The sequence below is a fragment of the Crocuta crocuta genome, unplaced genomic scaffold (assembly GCF_008692635.1).
Source record: "Crocuta crocuta isolate KB4526 unplaced genomic scaffold, BGI_CrCroc_1.0 scaffold92, whole genome shotgun sequence".
Lineage (NCBI taxonomy): Eukaryota > Metazoa > Chordata > Mammalia > Carnivora > Hyaenidae > Crocuta > Crocuta crocuta.
Genome location: NW_027528804.1, coordinates 3,085,154 through 3,103,948, shown reverse-complemented (window position 1 = coordinate 3,103,948; position 18,795 = coordinate 3,085,154). Strand labels below are relative to the sequence as shown.

The 18,795-nt window shown below is 34.6% G+C and overlaps 1 protein-coding gene across 1 annotated transcript in view; it reads left to right on the top strand.

Moving 5' to 3' along the window:
* The window catches only part of CENPE (centromere protein E), an 82,125-nt gene that overhangs the window by 15,114 nt on the left and 48,216 nt on the right, over positions 1-18,795 (top strand). The window contains exons 13-21 of the mRNA XM_077755719.1: positions 2,123-2,281; positions 5,669-5,813; positions 6,667-6,755; positions 8,136-8,303; positions 12,820-12,894; positions 13,125-13,256; positions 14,963-15,085; positions 15,169-15,334; positions 15,723-15,877. Coding sequence (XP_077611845.1) covers positions 2,123-2,281; positions 5,669-5,813; positions 6,667-6,755; positions 8,136-8,303; positions 12,820-12,894; positions 13,125-13,256; positions 14,963-15,085; positions 15,169-15,334; positions 15,723-15,877 — 1,212 coding nt within the window. The remainder of the gene's footprint in view (positions 1-2,122; positions 2,282-5,668; positions 5,814-6,666; positions 6,756-8,135; positions 8,304-12,819; positions 12,895-13,124; positions 13,257-14,962; positions 15,086-15,168; positions 15,335-15,722; positions 15,878-18,795) is intronic.

The window sequence follows — 18,795 nt, the reverse complement described above, 5'->3', positions numbered from 1 at the left end:
AATTATAATAATATGGAATATAATTTAAACTCCTCTCTATGAACATACATCCTGTATAGATCCAGCCTGATAATTAGAGTGGTTGAGTGGTCTATGCAAGGCTTTATTTTTTTGGGGGGAGGGGGTCTGGGTCATAATTTTTTATGGTTAGAAATAACCAAAATTTTACCATTTTTAACCATTTTTAAGTGTAAACTTCAGTGGTATTAGGTACATTAACAGTGTACTGATACAACCACTGCCACTATCTATTTCCCAAACTTCTTCATTGTCCCAAACAGAAACTCTGTACCCATTAAACAATCACTTCTTATTTTCCCCGTCCCTCCAGTCCCTGGTAATCTCTACTATAATTTATGTCACTGTGAATTTACCTATTCTAGCTACCTCTGGCAAGTAGAATCATACAGTATTTACCCTTTTGTGTCTAGCTTATTTCACTTAGCAAAAGGTTTTCAAAGTTAATCCAAGTTATAGCATGTATTACAACTTCATTCCTTTTGAGGAATAAGTAGTATTCCATTGTCTGAATATAATACATTTTGTTCATCCATTCACCTGTTCATGGACACTTGGGTTGATTCTACCTTTTATCTATTATGAATAATGCTGCTGTGAACATTGGTGTACAAGTATTTCAGTCCCTCTTGTCAGCTCCTCTGGACACATACCTAGTTATAGAATTGCTGGGTTGAAGGTAATTCTATGTATAACATTTTGAGGAACAACCATATGGTTGGTTTTTCCACAGAAGCTATACCGTTTTACATATCCATCACAATGCATGAGGTTTCCAATTTCTCCCCCACTTTAACCAATGTTTGTTATTTTATTTTACTTTTTTTTATATAATAGCCATCCGAGTAGGTATAAAATTATAAGAATGTTTAGTTTTATAAGAAACTCCCAAACTGCCCTCCAAGGTGGTTGCATTCCCATCAAGAATAATTAGGAGTTCTTGTTGCTTTGCATTGTTCAGCAACTGTTATTAGCAGTTTTTTGGATTTTAGCCATTCTAATAAGTGTGTAATGGGTATCTCGTTGTTTTAATTTGCATTTCCTTAATGACAAATGACATTGTCTTTTCATATGTTTATTTGCCATCTATATATCATCTATGGTGAGTTGTCTGTTCGGATCTGTTGCCCATTTTTAAATTGGATTCTTTTCTTGTTGTTGGGTTTAAAAGTCCTTGGTATATTTTGGATACTAATCCCTAATCAAATATGTGTTTTGCAAATATTGTCTCCCAGTCTGTGGCTTGTTTCTTCATTTTCTGAACAGTGACTTTCACAGTGCAGTTTTTTTTTTTTAATGCAAATATTATTCAACTTTATTTTTTTTTTTTACAGGAGACTCTTTTTGGATTTTTAATTTTAGTTAAATCCAAGTTCGGTAACATATAGTGTAATAATGATTTCAGGAGTAGAATTTAGTGTTGCATCGCTTACATATATCATACATTCTGTTTTTCATTTCCAAAGGCAAAATTTGAGATTTTCAAATGGGCCAAGCAGAGATATTCTTCTAAATTGTCATGAATGCATAGGGAATTAGGTGAAAAAAGAGAGACCATGTATAATTACTTAAAAGTATCTTTTGTATTTTCACATTATCTTGAATTCTTCTTCTGACCCTAAGATAACAATCTAATAAGATAGCATAATCATTTGTCATTATAATTTGTTTGTTTTAACATTGTGGTCCCATATTTTGTAAAAATTTTATATATTTTTCAAAATGAGCTAAAATATCAAATGGAAGTCTTATGAGAACATCTGTTCCTTTGCTGTAGGTATTCAAGTCTTTTTATGACTCTCTGCCTAGTATTTACATATTTTTTGGCAATTAACAGAATTGCTTTAACAGCCTTGTTATAATCTATATTTCCATCTAGTCACATGGAAAGAAATGTGTATTTTACTTTATTACAAGTTAGAAAATTTACTGATTGTCGCAATTGCGTATTAGTATTCTATCGGTAAGATGTATTTTATTTCAGTAAAATTTAAATTCTCATAGTTCACTTATAAATTTAATATTTTATTCTTTAAAGCTTCTTTCAAGGCTTGAAAATCTAGCTACATTTATCATTAATATAACTTAATATTATATTCTATAGGTTTCTTTAGAGACTCGAGCCCAGGCAATGGAAAAAGACCAATTAGCCCAACTTTTGGAAGAAAAAGATTTGCTTCAAAAAGTACAGATTGAGAAGATTCAGAACTTAACACGGATGTTGGTGACCTCTTCTTCCCTCACATCACAACAGGAATTAAAGGTAAAATTTAAAGGAATGACAACTCAGACTTGGTATATAGAGACTAGGATTGGTATTCCTATATGTTTATTATATAGTTATGCATTTCTTATCCTTTGTTACAGTATATTCAGGAAACCCAGAACATTTTGTGTGTTGGCCTATGTGTCAGCAAAACCTAACAGGTTCATTAAAAATACTGATCTCTGATCCTGCATGTAGAGATCCTAACTCAAGAAATCTAGAATAGGGGAACCTAGGTGGCTCAGTTAGTTGATCATCCAACTCTTAATTTCAGCCTAGGTCATGATCCCAGGGTCATGGGATTGAAGCCCTTGTCAGGCTCCATACGGAGCATGGACCCTGCTTATGATTCTCTTTCTTCCTCTGCCCCTCTCCCCCACTCATGTTCATTCTCTTTCTAAAATTTAAAAAAAAAAAAAAATGCACAAGAAGTCTGGAATATTGACAAGGAATCTATGTGCAATATGCTTCTTAAGAAATTCTAATGAAGTTGATCAAGTGATTGGGAACCACAGGTGTCTAGGGTATATGGGAATATTCTCTCTTTAAAGAAACTGAAATATTAATCTCAGGATACTTGATCAAGAATATAAGTCAACATATTGATCAAAATTCTGGCTTCTAGTATGTATACTTTTCTGATCAAAATTCTGGCTTCCAGTATGTATGCTTTTTATTTTTGCTAGAATTAGAGGGTTTTTTGGTCAGGTAGGTATCTTTTGGCTATAATGGTATCATGGTTAAAAGGATGGCCTCTGGAATTTGACTGCCTGGATTTGAATCCTGATGATGCCAGTTCCTAACTCTTTACCTTGGGCAATTTCTTAAATACACTTTGTTGCAGTTTTCTTATCTGTGAGATAGCTAGATCCCCACCTCATAGGAATGCTGTGACAGTTAAGTTAAATAATACATAGAATGTGCCTAACACTACACTTTCCACAAAGCAAATCCTCAATGTATGTATGCTCTTAAGGTAACTATTAATAGACATTATGTTCAAGACACCATAGTTGGTGTAAAGAATACATTCCAAGAGCTATTTGTTGATAGACTGATGAGTAGAAAATAGTTCAGTAGAAAGTATAAGGAAGAATATTTTAGGAAGAGATCTACATGTACAAAAACTTGAAGTTGTGAAAACAACATAATATATTTCTTGGACTTAAAATGTTTTGGTGGCAGGGACATTTTAAACCACAGTGAAGGATTTGAATATTGCGTTATGCTAAGGACAAGGAAAAGCCTTGTATGCAACACAGTCAGAATTGTATTTTAGAAAGGTGTGCATCAGATTGGTTGGGACTGTATAAGGACTGTGACTCTGGAGATGGAAAAGAAGTGGATAAACGGGAGAGCTCTGTGGGAAGGAGACTCAATAGGACTTTATGATTGTTTTGATGTGAGGAGCAGGGATAGGGAGGTATCCAGAATACTTTGCAAACACTGCTAGGCTTGCTGGGTAGCTGGTAGCAGTATTCGTTGTTAAAGAACACTGAATGAAGCTCAGTGGAGCTACTCCATGTTTTATTTGGGACATCTCCAGTTTAAGGTGTCATGCTTGAAAATGCAAATATATGAAAACCAAGTGAAATTGTGAGGTGGAGATATCAATGTGGGCATCAGGTACTGCAGTATTCAAAGTAAAGTCATGGGAATGGATGGGCTTGTTCTGGGAGCATGTTGAGAATGAAAAGAATAGAGAGCCAAAGACCAGACCCCAAGGACAACTTTTAAATAAAGGCAAGAGAATCCCAAGGGGAGCCCAGGATTAGCTCTAGAGTTAAGAAGGAAACCAGATGAATGTGGTCACTAAGAGAAGAAAGTATTTCAGAGAGGTAGTGATTAGCAGTGTTAACATTCTTCTAAGAGCTTAATTAAGATAAGTATAGATATGGGGCACCTGGGTGACTCAATAGGTTAAGAGTCCACCTTCAGCTCAGGTCATAGTTTCGCACTTTATGATTTCGAGCCTCACATTGTGCTCTGTGCTGACAGTTCAGAGCCTGGAGCCTGCTTTGGATTCTGTGTCTCCCTCTTTCTCTGTCTCTCCCATGCTCATGCTGTCTCTCTCTCTCAAAAATAAAATAAATATTAAAAAATAAAAGATAATATAGACAAAGCCTTTTTGGATTTGGATATAAGAAGCTCATTTACAAAAGCAATTTGAGTTATGTGGTAGGAGTGAAAGCCACCTTACAGAGGATTAAGATGGCCCCGAGGGATGGGATCATGAACACAGTAGAGAGAACTGGCTTCAGAAGAAAGGATCATTTATAGATCTATAAGTAGGATGTAGTAGTAGGATTGTTGAGGGAATCAAATAAGATAATACTTGGACCTCGTAGAGGGACAACAGAAGAGTGGTAGCCATGAAATATGGTAAAACACAAGCAGAAGAGGAGAAACCAGCAAAGCAGAGTGAGAGGTGAGGACAGCTAGCTAGATGAGGAAAGCTAGCTGGAAGACAGAGGTATTTCTGGAAGGATGAGGAAGGAGTAGATGGATGATGAGGAAGAATACAATGGTAGCTACAGAGAAGTATGCACTGAAGAGGTTGTTTGTTTGTTTTTTTTTTAAATCGAAAGGAAATAGGGTACTTGGATGGCTCAATCAGTTGAGTGTTCAGTCATGACTCAGGTCATGATCCCAGGGTACTTGGATTGAGCCCCAGGTCAAATTTCCTGCTAAGCATGGAGCCTGCTTAAGATTCTTGCTCTCTTTCTCATATGCATGCTCACCCTCTCTTTAAAAAAAAATACTAAAATAGAAGTAAACAATGAGGCTTGAGCATGTGTCAGGCTAATCGGAGGGAACTGGTGAAGATGACAGATGAACAAATAACCCTGGGAGCAAGGTCTCACGGGAGAAAGGAACAATGAGGTCAGGAGCGCAGGTGGAGGCATTAGCTTTCCTGAACTAGAAGAGAACTGGCATTGTGAAGGCTGTGTGTGTGAGATTCACTCGCTGAAGGAATTTCAAGTGGACTGTCTGTCCCTTGTCAGTTATAGCTGGATGCTCAGAAGTGCTCATTTAGGTAGCTATTGTGTGGCTGCAGCAACTTCCCTTCTAGAGAACACTGGATTACCCTCTTAAAGGGGTTTTGAGTCCGCCAAATTCTTTCAATTAAGTCCCAGAAATGTTTGTAAGTAAACCTTCAAATACAACATGAGATTTATTTGTTTCCTCACATTTTTTTATGGGTTAAACACTGATTTTAAAAGTTTGTGTTCTCGCAGGATGTCCTTAGACCAATAGGATATTATGTAGGCTCAATAAGAATCCTACCAAGTTAGTGGTTTCCAAAAATGGAAACTAACTCTCTTGTTTTATGATGTTTGAGCCCAGATCTGTGAGTGGTAATTATAATTTCTTTCTCTTTAGGCTAAAAGAAAACGAAGAGTCACTTGGTGCCTTGGAAAAATTAACAAAATGAAGGACTCAAATTATTTAAATGAATTTAATATGTCAGCAAATATAACAAAAACACAAAAGGCAGCTGTAACTATGATAGGAGAAATTGATGAATGTGAGTACTTTTTCAGCTGCTTTTAATTATAAAAGCATCCCTGTAGGAGCACCTGGGTAGCTCAGTCAGTGGACTTGATTTTGGCTCAGGTCATTGTCCCAGGGTTGTGAGATTGAGGCCCATGTCGGGCTCCACACTCAGCATGGACCCTGCTTAAGATTCTCTCACTCCCTCTGCCCCTCTCCCCAACTTGCTCTCCCTCTCTCTAAAATAAAAAAATAAAAATCAAAACAATGAAGTATCCCTGTAAAGAAAGATTTTGTTTGTAATCCAGTTAATTTGGTAAACACATTTAATAAAATGTATATATTTTAGATATAATTACAGATAGAGATAATGATAAAAAATATTAGTAATTTTAAGAAAGTAAACATTTTCTATTATTTTCAAGTCTCAAGAATAATGCACAGTAGTTGAAACACATATGACATAGTTTTATTGTTTGGTTTTGTTCTAATCGTTACCCAATTAAATTGATACCTATAAAACATCTGCCTTAAACTTGGTTTAATCTAGGAAGGGAGACATTACACAGATATGTTTCAAAATAATGTCTCCAATATTATCAGTATTTTAAAAGGGCATTTTAAAGTCTAATTACGATGATCAAATCTCAAATTCAGATTTTTGTCCCTATAATGTAGGCTACTACATTTTACTAAGGATCCATATTTTATTACTAATTCCAACCGGGGATCTTAATTCATACAATACTATAAATGATCATATCTGTTGTTAATATATTCTTGGCAATCATATTGTGAACACGTTAGCTAATTGGAGCTTACTATTACCTTTGATCAGATTTTTATTAACATTTTTATGGATAAATTTCTTTTTCTCCTTGTTATAGCTATCTCTTCAGAATCTGATATTTTCAGTAACACTCTTGATCCATTAACGGAGGTAGAGTGGAATCCAGCAACAAAGCTACTAAGTCAGGTAACTTAAATGTATTTCACAGACATTATACTTTCACTCTTTATAAAATTCATTTTTTATTAGTGTTCACTGTTGAAACACATTACAATTACTAACTTAATTTCAGTAACAGTTTTGGTTCTAATTACTGATTACATTGCTAGTTGCTAACTGGCGTGTGGAGGAGGTGAAAAATTTCGTACTGTAGGTGTATCATAATAGACATACCTCTGCTTCTGGTTCTTTACCAGCAGATCTTGGTATCTGTGATTTTTTTTTTCCTTAGGTTTTTGTTTTTACTTAGACTCCTAAGGGTAAAAAGGTGGATTTTTTAAGAGTCAAAATTCTCAGGCATATCATAGAAAAATGACACATCAGGAAGGGGGATAATATTGCTGAAATACTGAAATATACTGAAAAATAATACTGAGAAATAAAAGTAAATGCATTATATATGGCCTTGTCAAAACTTTAAATAAGGAATACTGTAGTGAATACCTCAGTGAGTATAGAGTCCAAGTTTACATTCTAGGCTACTAATATCCAAAGAAATACAATATAGTTTTATAAATGTATTTGTTAAGAAAATTTTATTTTAGTTTTAGAATAAAAAAATTTTATTTTAGTTTTAGAATAAAATTGCAGTGACGCTTGGATATTATTACCATTAGTTAACCATCATATTAGTTACAATTAGGAGAGTATTCTAGATAAAGTGCTTTTATGTCCCCAAAACATCCTCTAGAAGTAAGTTATTTTTGGGAAATTCATGGTGTTTATTTTTGTTTTTATAACTTACAGTTTATCTCTTTCTATAATAGTATGGAAAACAGAAACAGGTCTCTTTTGAGTACGGTAAAACATGGCATTAGAGGTCAATAAATAATATTTCTGTTTCCTTTCCTAACTTCAGACCTGTCTGAGAAATAAAACAGGCATCAGACAGGTAGAGAATTAAATTATCAGCTTTATTACTAAGGAGCTTAAGAAACTGTGGTCAAATGAACTTTCTAGTATGCGCTTCCCTTCCCAAACTCCTCCTCCCAACTTTTCCAGTTAAATATTGGGAGTGCATTGTTTATACGATATTTCCTTTCAAAATTGTCTGCTCTTCTAAATTAGCTAGTTTACCAAAATGCACACCCTTTATTTTACCCCAGATTAAACTAGACCATTAGAAAGATACTGAAGAAGAGTCTACTTCTGAAGCCAAGACAACACTGTAGGTTAGCTAATTTGAGAATAAATAAAATTAAGTTAAAAAGAAAGATATTGAAGAAGAGAATGGCCTAAGTTACTACATGACATAAAGTTAAATTAATTACATGAGTAATCTAAAAGAAACAAAGAATATATGATTTGAATTCTGTGTATCTTAAAATCTGGTTTTGTTTCTAATAGGAAAACTTAGAAAGTGAGCTGAATTCACTTCGTGCCAACTATGATAATCTGGTTTTGGACTATGAACAACTGAGACGAGAAAATGAAGAAATGGAATTGAAATTAAAAGAAAAGAATGATTTGGATGAATTTGAGGCTCTAGAAAGAAAAGCAGAAAAAGATCAGGAGGTAAGAGATATGGAAAGGTGAAACTCAAACCATACTTTAAAAGAAGTATCATTCTCTTAAAGACACTTATTTCTAAGGTTGATATAGGAACCATTTTCCATATGTAGACACAATTTAAGAAATAATTTATTTGTGTTATTTTAAAAATATTTAAGCATATTTGTCTCACTTGTTCTCATGCACAAGAAGGAAAAATTGCAAATGTCTTTGGGAAGGTTTGGTGCATCTGCCTATTGGTGGATTTATCTTGAAGAAATTACTTCATTGTAATTTGTATGTTATCAATTAATTTGTTGAGTACCCCAGAAGTACTGTCTAAAGTATAACCATTTTCTACTGAGACCAATATAAATTTTACTATCTGACTTAATGTTTTATGCATGAATACCATGTATTAATGGATTTCATTTTCTTTAAAAAGTATATTCTAAATATTTAGAATATTACTAGAATAGATGGGGAAGCTGATTTTGTTCATGTCTTTTTCCATATAAGAGAGTTGTTGTGAAAATTAGTGTAACTACATACTAAATACTTGTAATGAAATTTTTAGAAATGAAACAGATCACTTAAATTTTCTAATTTTTTTTAATGTTTATTTTTGATAGAGACAGACAGAGCATGAGTGGAGGAGGGGCAGAGAGAGGGGGAGATGCAGATTCTGAAGCAGGCTCTAGGCTCTGAGCTGTCAACACAGAGCCTGATGTGGGGCTCAAACTCACAGACTACAAGATCATGACCTGAGCTAAACTCGGACGCTTAACTGACTGAGCCACCAGGTGGCCCAAATTTTCTAAATACATATTATTAGGCTGTATGTTAAGAGAACCTAATTCAGAAACCCTCAAATTTCAGACACTTAGAAATTGTCCAAGAGATTTAAAATTTCTTAGAGCAGACAGTCCTCAACTTAGAGTTCAGACATTATAAAATTATTTTGCAGAATTTTTGAATGCATATTCATTTTTCTGGAATAAGAATCCAAAGCTGCTATCAGACTATGAATCCATTCCTACCCTCCCCCCTCCCCCACCCTGCCAAGTAAGAGCCAGTATTCTGGGGTAGTTAAATTATGAGTTAATTTGCAGCTACTTCTAAGATTTCTGTATGGATAACCCAAAAGGACACAATGCTTTTTTCCTCAGTATCATTGTTTCACTTCTCACCCTCTTTTTTTCTTTAATAAGGAAGAAAGAATTCTGTGCTAAAACTATTATTTATGTATATACAAATTAAAGTTAATCCTACATTCATAATTATATATCCTAAGAGACAGTCTGTATGTTCTCCACAGCGGTTTCATTTAACTTGATTTAAAATTTTTATTTTTAACAAAACACAAAATGCATATATTGACCCATCGACTTCAGTCAATAAAACGGAGTTTTATAAGGAAGGAGGTGGTCTGGTGTCATGGTTAAGAGCATTGTCTCTGGAGCCAAACTGCTCAGATGCAAGGCCTTGAGCAAGTCCCTGAATTTCTTGGGGGCTTACTTGCTGTGTCTTCCACCCTGGAGGTTGAACCAAGTGCTTGCCAAGGCCCCTTCTAACTCCAAATTTCATCTAATTGTTTGTAAAGTACTTGTTATAAACAATAAGACATAAAATTAACTTTGAACATAAGTATAGCAATTATTTCTCTTTTTTACATGATTTCTATATTCAGTTAATAACAACTGAAGCTCACTAGATTGTCTCACACACAAAAAAATTACAAAATAACACATAAGACTTGACTCTCACATCCCAATTTTTTTTTTCCTTTTTAACCACAGTCAAGGAGGGAAATAATCCTATTCTCTTCATCTTTAATTGGACACAATTAAAATTCTAGGTTCAATAAGGTAACCTAATAGATTAAGTAATAAAAACTTAACTCTGTTCAAAGGTCTTTTGGCAACGTCCATTCATTTTGAACTAAGAACGTAAGTCTGCATATACAGTAAAGTGTGTTTCCAAACCTCCATTTTGGAGAACAGCTTAACCAGAAAGGAATAAAAAGTCAAATTATGGCCTTAAGACATGTGGGTATTGCTCTGGTTTGCCAATGGTCTTATAAATCACCAAGGCTATGGATAATTTTCAAATGAGAATATAGAAATACAGAATGTTTAAATAGTGATTTTAGAAGGAGGGTAAACACAGTCAAGTATGATGCTCAGAGAACAAAATAAATTCCAATGCTCTACCTGTTTTAACTTGATTATTTTTAGAATTTTAACAAGTTGGAGGCTTTTGTCATAAGTTAAATATTTTTATTTCACCTGCTGAAAATTACAGTTGAAATCCATATTATGTGGCCAACAATTAACTTTTTTTTATAAAAATTTTTTTTTAATGTTTTATTTATTTCTGAGAAAGAGACAGGCAGCGTGAGCAGGGGAGGGTCAGAGAGAGAGGGAGACACAGAATCGGAAGCAGGCTCCAGGCTCTGAGCTAGCTGTCAGCACAGAGCCCGACACAGAGCTCGAACCCACGAACCGTGAGATCATGACCTGAGCCGAAGTCGGACACTTAACCGACTGAGCCACCCAGGCACCCCCACCAATTAACTTTTGATTGTATCGTATATACTTTCTCTTTATGCTCAGCATCTTAATACATCTTTGGGAAGTTACACTTGGAGCTTTACAAAAGTTACTCAATCTTTTTTCTGTTAATGAGAATCAATAAAGTGCTATTTCAAATGAAAGTAGGATAGTTTTTCTTTCTAAATGTTTATTTTCTAAAATGAAGATTAAATATTTAGTTCTTCCTTATTGGCAGATGTGATTTTCTCTCACAAAATTTAGAAACAGGAAAGAAAAGATAAAAGATGGAGCCAATTTAAGTTATAACCAATACAAATGTCTAAAATTTTGCTGAACACTTGGTAGCTACTTACCACATTTGGTGATTTGAGTATTTGAAATATAGCCAGTCTCAATTGACTTAAGTATGGGGAAGAAAAAATGTAAACTATTTCCTTAATTTTTATATTGATTACATGAACAAATGATAATATTTTGGATATTTTAGGTTAAAATATATTATTAAAATTAATTCTACTTGTTTCTTTCTTTAATGCAGCCAGTAGAAATTTTAAATTACAAATTTGGCTCACATAATATATCTGTTGGAGGACTCTGACCTAAAATAAGAACGTCAACACTAGCGCTAGTCTGAATCTGAAACTAGTTAGGACTGAATTAAACATTCATAAAATATTATTAGAACAAGATGCTGTTTTCCTAAGTCCCTTTACTTAGGAATTCTCCTAAATTTGCCTTTACTCCTAGAATTCTCCTAGAATTTGCCTTTACTTTTAAAGGATTCATCAAGTTATGAAGATTAAATAATTCTAAGGGAAAATACGTTTATCTATGGTAAATTGGCATTTACTTGTTTTGACATGTGTATCTGGAAATAAATATCTCAAATATTTAATGCTTCAGATATTTGATGAAAAGAAAAATTTTAATAGAAATACTTGTATCTTTAAGTATTCTTTATACTTTTAGACAGTTGAAAAATGTAAACCAATGACATCGTTTTTTCAGTATTTTCTGTAGACTGAATTGACAAGGGAAGAATCGAGATAATCTCATACATATATCTGTAGCTTTGGTGAACAGTAATATTATTGTAAAGAAACCACATAAAGTTACTTTAATAAACCTAAATTCAAAACAAAAATCTATTAAAGGTGTGTTTAAGGGGCGCCTCGGTGGCTCAGTTGTTAAGCGTCTGACTTCAGCTCAGGTCACGATCTCACAGTTCGTGGGTTCGAGCCCCGCCCAGGGCTCTGTGCTGACAGCCAGCTCAGAGCCCGGAGCCTGTTTCAGATTTTGTGTCTCCCTCTCTCTCTGATCCTCGCCTACTCACGCTCGCTCGCTCGCTCTCTCTCTCTCTCTCTCTCTCTCAGAAATAAAAAATAAAATAAATTTAAAAAGCCACATTAAAAAAAGGTGTATTTAGAAAAAAAAATTTATGTTATTTTTGAGAGAGTGAGAGTGAGCATGGGGGTAGGAGCAGAGAGGGAGAGACACAGAATCTGAAGCAGGCTCCAGGCTCCAAGCTGTCAGCACAGAGCCTGACGCGGAGCTCGAACTCGCAAGCTCTGAGATCATGACCGGAGCCGAAGTTAGACGCTTAACCAGCTGAGCTGCCCAGAAGCCCCTTAAAGTGTATCTTTTAAAAGTTTCCTCCAAGGAATGCATACTAATTTGCTTTTAACTTTATTATAGCATCATTAACAGATGATATAACTGTTAATTGGGTCATGCTGAGGTTTTTTTCTTGTTGGCTTGTTTTATGGGCATTGGGGATTTTCTGTTGAGTTTGTTTCTATCTGTTTAATGGGGTGCTCTGTAACAGTAGCTTGAACAATTGATCTCTCACCCCCTTCTTATTGTTTTGGTGATTCTTAAGTGGTGAATGAATGAATCTGTTTTGGGGTGGTTCCTTATTTTCTTTTTTTTTTTTTTTGCTTTATTAACTATTGGTTTGCTCTGTTGCCTGTTCAATACTCTTCCAGATGCAACTAATTCATGAAATTTCCAACCTAAAGAATTTAGTTAAGCATGCAGAAGTATATAATCAAGATCTTGAGGTGAGCATTTATGTTGGTATTTCTACTGATAAGGAACTAGGCCTAAAATGTACATGATACATAACTGAACATGATTTCAGAAAATACAAGAATATATTTATTTTTTTCAATATCAACTTTTTAAATTTTACTGTGTATGTAAACTATTAAATATAAGTTCTTTTTAAGCCCCCCAAAATTTAAATCCAATTAAATATGTTTCTCTCTTTTTTGTTTCACACTTCTTTTAGAATGAGCTAAGTTCAAAAGTAGAGCTGCTTAGAGAAAAGGAAGAACAGATTAAGAAGCTACAGAAATACATAGACTGTCAGAAGTCAGAACATAAGTCAGAAGATACAAAAATGGACTTGTCATACTCATCGGTAAAAATCAGGTTTATTTTGTTGTGTACTCATGTAAGCATTTATAGTACATCATCATTGTTATAGCAAATGCTTATATTGAATCTGCTGCGTGCCAAGCACTGTTGTAGTTTTACATATAGTATTTTATTTAATCTTGTCAACCCTATGAAAGAAGGACTATTGCTATCATTGCCATTTTATGGATAAAGAACTCTCTATTCATAGAGAGTTGAAGATACTATTCTTTAAGTGAATATAGGTAAGTTAGGGATGAGCTTCCATTAAAAATCAATAATTTAAGAATTTTTTTATTTTTTTCAATTATTGTATGCACATGCATGCAGAACCATATAGTAAGTGTCTTCAGATGAGCACTTATGTTGGTATTGATAAGTACCTGGAGCTATACGGGTCACATGTAACTGAGCATGATTTTAAAATTTCATCAATTTGATTAATATTAATGCATGCTCATCATAATTTAAATAACTATTTTAACAGTTTGTTATTTTTCAGAAACTGTAGCTCTAGATAATTTTAGTTGGTAGAAGATAATGACATTAACTAACACTGAATTTCATGATGAAATCAGTAATTTTTGCTGTTTGCTTTCTATTCTACTTGCTTTCAGTCCTCCGTGATTACTTCAAGAAAGTATCAGTTTGATTCTAGTTTTTAACACCCTTTTTAAGAAAGCAGCAGTTTCTAGCTGGAACTTTGGTTTCCATCATTCTTTTGTTTCCATTTGAGTTTTTCAGGGTACTTTTTATTACCGTCTGTTAGTATTTTTCTGTCACCTGTTACTAATGACAAATGATTTTTTAATAAAAGTGATCTTACTGTTCTAAGGCCCTGAGAAGAAAGGCAGGTTTCACATAATCCCAGAGTGTCTGTTGATAGAGTATCAAGCAGAATTGCACACTTTTTAATCATTATTATTTCTTTCTCTTTATTCATCCAATTCATTCATTCATTCATGCATTAATATTCTGCCAACACACATGGTTGAATTTATATAAGCTAAAGTCATGTTAAAATGCCACTTCTCAGGGCACCTGGGTGACTCAGTTGGTTAAGCTTCCGACTTCAGCTCAGGTCATGATCTTGCGGTCCTTGAGTTCAAGCCCCATGTCAGACTCTGAGCTGAGCCTGCTTCAGATTCTGTGGCTCCCTCTCTCTGTCCTTCCCCTGCTCATACTCTGTCTCCTTCTCTCTCTCTCAAAAGCAAACATTAAAAAAAAATTTTTTTTTTAAATGCCACTTAAAAATGAGACCGTAGATCTTTTTCATTTGTATTTTCTCCTCTGTGAGTTTCCTATTCTTTTCTGTTTTTCCATTGGATTTTTGTCTTTTTCTTTTCAATTTGTAATTTCATATCCTTAATTTTAACTATGAACTACTTGTTATGTTTTAGAATAACTTAAAAATACATAGGAAATTTTAACAAGCTACCTGAACAATTAATTGTGTTAGCCTTTTTTAAACAATAACCAGTTTCTTAAATCTATACAATGCTTCTGTAATTTAGAAAAAGGCAGGATTTTAAAAATATTTTTATTATGGGAAATATTTTTTCATCTTTCCTAAATATACATTTGGTAATTGTCATATTTTCACCTTTTTTTTATTAATTCAGAATAAAATCTATACGTACATGTTCTCTGAAGTGTTTTCCAACTCTCCAAAAGCTAGATTTCACTAAATTTTTTTTGTCATGTGTGTAGGAAAGCACTGAAGACCTGAAACAAATGAAACAGACTCTGCTTGATGCTGAAACTGTAGCCCTTGATGCCAAGAGAGAATCAGCCTTTCTTAGAAGTGAAAATCTGGAACTGAAAGAGAAAATGGTAAGTGACTCCTATGGTATTTATAATAAAGCAGTTATTATGATCAGTACATTTACGTAAATTTGCAATGTTTCTCTCAATAGAAAGAACTTGCAAGTACATATAAGCAAATGGAAAATGATATTCAGTTATATCAAAGCCAGTTGGAGGCAAAAAAGAAAATGCAAGTTGATCTGGAGAAGGAATTACAATCTTCTTTTAATGAAATAACAAAACTCACCTCCCTTATAGATGGCAAAGTTCCAAAAGGTATTTATAATTTCAGACTTACCTCTTTGCAGGTTTGACTTTCTCTAGAAACCTACATAAAGAATTTTGCAACTACATTCTTGTAATTAAAAATCTATTATTCTTGATCTGATTTTTTCAATAGCCTAATAAGTTTCAATATCATTTGGTATCACTGTTGATAAATGCTTCTGTGGACTTCAGATTCATAAGGGTTTAGGAGTTATTTTTCAAATAATTTTTAAAGAGTGATTGAAGAACTATTAACAATTAGATTACCTGTTAACCAACATTGGCTCTTTCTTTAATAAATTTTATATAGTCTGATTCAATCATCTAATTTTGCATGTAATTTAGATTGTCCCAGTAACTACAAGCTGTTTTAATTAATTTACCCAAAATGTGCTAGATTTGCTCTGTAGTTTGGAACTGGAAAGAAAGATTACTGATCTGCAGAAAGAACTGAATAAAGAAGTTGAAGAAAATGAAGCTTTACGTAAAGAAGTTAATTTGCTCTCAGCATTGAAATCTTTACCCTCAGAAGTAGAAATGCTGAGGAAACAGGTAAATGCATTTTTAAGCAAATAAATCTTCTTCTGAAATAAAAACTTCATAATAGCACTTTAAATATTTTGCCGTAATTTATTTGAAATTAGCAGGCAAGAGACCGTAAACATTTGACTAATTTGTTAGGAACAGAAATGCATGTAGTTCCTCCTCTAATTTCTCTTATATTACTAGATGTAAAAATACATTTTCAGAGTGTATTTAACAGTTTACTTAGTAGCACGAGCCATGTAGCAGCCATTTCTACAGTCCTCAAGTGTTTCATTTAAACAGTTCTGTGGGGGTGCCTGGCTAGCTCAGTCTTTAGACTTAATCTCCAGGAGTTGTGAGTTCGAGCCCCAAGTAGGGTGTAGAGATTACTTAAAAATAAAATCTTTTATTTTTTCATTTTTTTTGTTTTTGTTTTTTAATATAAAGTGAAATCTACTTTCCAATTTGAAAAGAACACAAAATGGCAAGAACTATGTAAACCAGAGGGCACACACTACTCTAGAGGACCAGCTACCATTCAGCTCCAGATGATTGTTGCCTTGCTAGGAGGACTTTATTATAGATATTCTGGTTTTTCTTTTTTTTAATTTTTGCTTCATAGTTTATTTTCAAGTTGGTTTCCATATAACACCCAGTGCTCGTCCCCACAAGTGCCCTCCTCCATGACTATTACCACCCTTCCTTTCCCCCCACAAAAGCCCTCAGTTTGTTCTCAGCATTCAAGAGTCTCTCATGGTTTGCCTCCCTCCTCCCAACTATTTTACCCCTTCTCCTCCTCCATGGTCCTCTGTTAAGTCTCTCCTAATCCACCTATACATGCAAACATATGGTATCCGTCCTTCTCTGCCTGACTTATTTCGCTCAGCATAACACCCTCAAGTTCCATCCATGTTGCTACACAAGGCCAGATTTCATTCTTTCTCATTGCCATGTAGTATTCCATTGTATAGATAAACCACATCTTCATGATCCATTGGTCAGTTGATGGACTCTTAGGATCTTTCCATAATTTGGCTATTGTTGAGAGTGCTGCTATGAACATTGGGGTACACGTGCCCCTATGCATCAGCACTCCTATATCCCTTGGGTAAATTCCTAGCAGTGCTATTCCTGGCTCATAGGGGAGTTCTATTCTTTAATTTTTTGAGGAACCTCCACACTGTTTTCCAGAGGGGCTGCACTACTTTACATTCCCACCAGTAGTGTAGGAGGGTGCCCATTTCTCCACATCCTCGCCAGCATCTGGAGTCTCCTGACTTGTTCATTTTAGCCACTCTGACTAGCGTGAGGTGGTATTTCAGTGTGGTTTTTGATTTGTATTTTCCTGGTGAGGAGGGATGCTGAGCATCGTTTCATGCATCTGTTGGCCACCTGGATGTCCTCTATGGAGAAGTGTCTGTTCATATCTTCTGCCCATTTCTTCTCTGAATTATTTATTTTTCAGGTGTGGAGTTTGGTGAGTTCCTTATAGATTTTGGATACTAGCCCTTTATCTGATATGTCATTTGCAACTATCTTTTCCCATTCTGTCGGTTGTCTATTAGTTTTATTGATTGTTTCCCTTGCCGTGCAGAAGCTTTTTATCTTGACGAAGTCCCAATAGTTCATTGATTCCCTTGCATTTAGGGATGTGTCAAGTAAGAAATTGCTGTGGTTGAGGTCAAGAAGGTTGTTTCCTGCTTTGTCCTCTAGGGTTTTGATGGTTTCCTGTCTCACATTCAGGTCCTTTATCCATTATGAGTTTATTTTTGTGTATGGTGTGAGAAAATGATCTAGTTTCATTCTTCTGCACGTTGCTGTCCTCTTCTCCCAACACCATCTGTTAAAGAGTCTGTCTTTTTTCCATTGGATACTCTTTCCCACTTTGTCAAAGATTAGTTGGCCATATATTTCTAGGTCCAATCTGAGTTCTCTCTTCTATTCCATTGGTCTATGTGTCTGTTTTTGTGCCAAACCAAACTGTCTTGATGATACCAGCATTGTAGTAGAGGCTACTAGAGGGATAGTTCTAGCTTTGAGAAGAATGCCAGTACAATTTTGATTGGGATTGCACTGAATGTGTAGATTGCTTTGGGTAGTAATGACATTTATTTANGCTTGGGAATCAGTGATGCTGGCTTCATAAAATGAGTCCGGGAGTTTTCCTTCGGTTTCTATATTTTGGGATAGCTTGAGAAGAATGGGTATTAACTCTGTTTTAAATGTCTGGTAGAATTCCCCAGAGAAGCCATCAGGTCCAGGGCTCTTATTTGTTGGGAGATTTTGTCTATTTGGATGCTCTTTCTTTTGAGAAGCCTGGCTAGAGGTTTATCAATTTTCAAAAAACCAACTCTTGGTTTCACTGATCTGTTCAACTGTTTTTTTGAATTCAATATTATTTCTGCCCTGACTTTTGATATTTCTCTTCTTCTACTGGGTTGAGGTGCTCTTGTTGCTCTCCTTCTAGTTCCTTTAGGTATGCTGTTAGATTTTGTATTTGTGCTTTTTCTAATTTCTTGAAATAGGTCTGGAGTGCAATGTGCTTTCCTCTTAGGACTTGCCGTTGCCGCATCCCATAGAGTTTGGATTGTTGTATTTGTATTTTCATTTGTTTCCATATATTTTAAAATTTCTTCTCTAAATGTCTGATTGGCCCATTCGTTCTTTAGTAGAGTGTTCTTTAACCTCCATGTTTTTGGAGGTTTTCCAGACTTTTTCCTGTGGTTGATTTCAAGTTTCATAGCATTGTGATCTGAAAGTGTGCAGGGTATGATCTCAATTCTTTTATATTTATTGAGGGCTGCTTTATGTCCCAGTATGTGATCTGTCTTGGAGAATGTACCATGTGGACTCGAGAAGAAAGTGAATTTCATAGCTTCAGGATGTAGAGTTCTATATATATCTGTCAAGTACTTCTGGCCCAATGTATCATTCAGGTCCTTTGT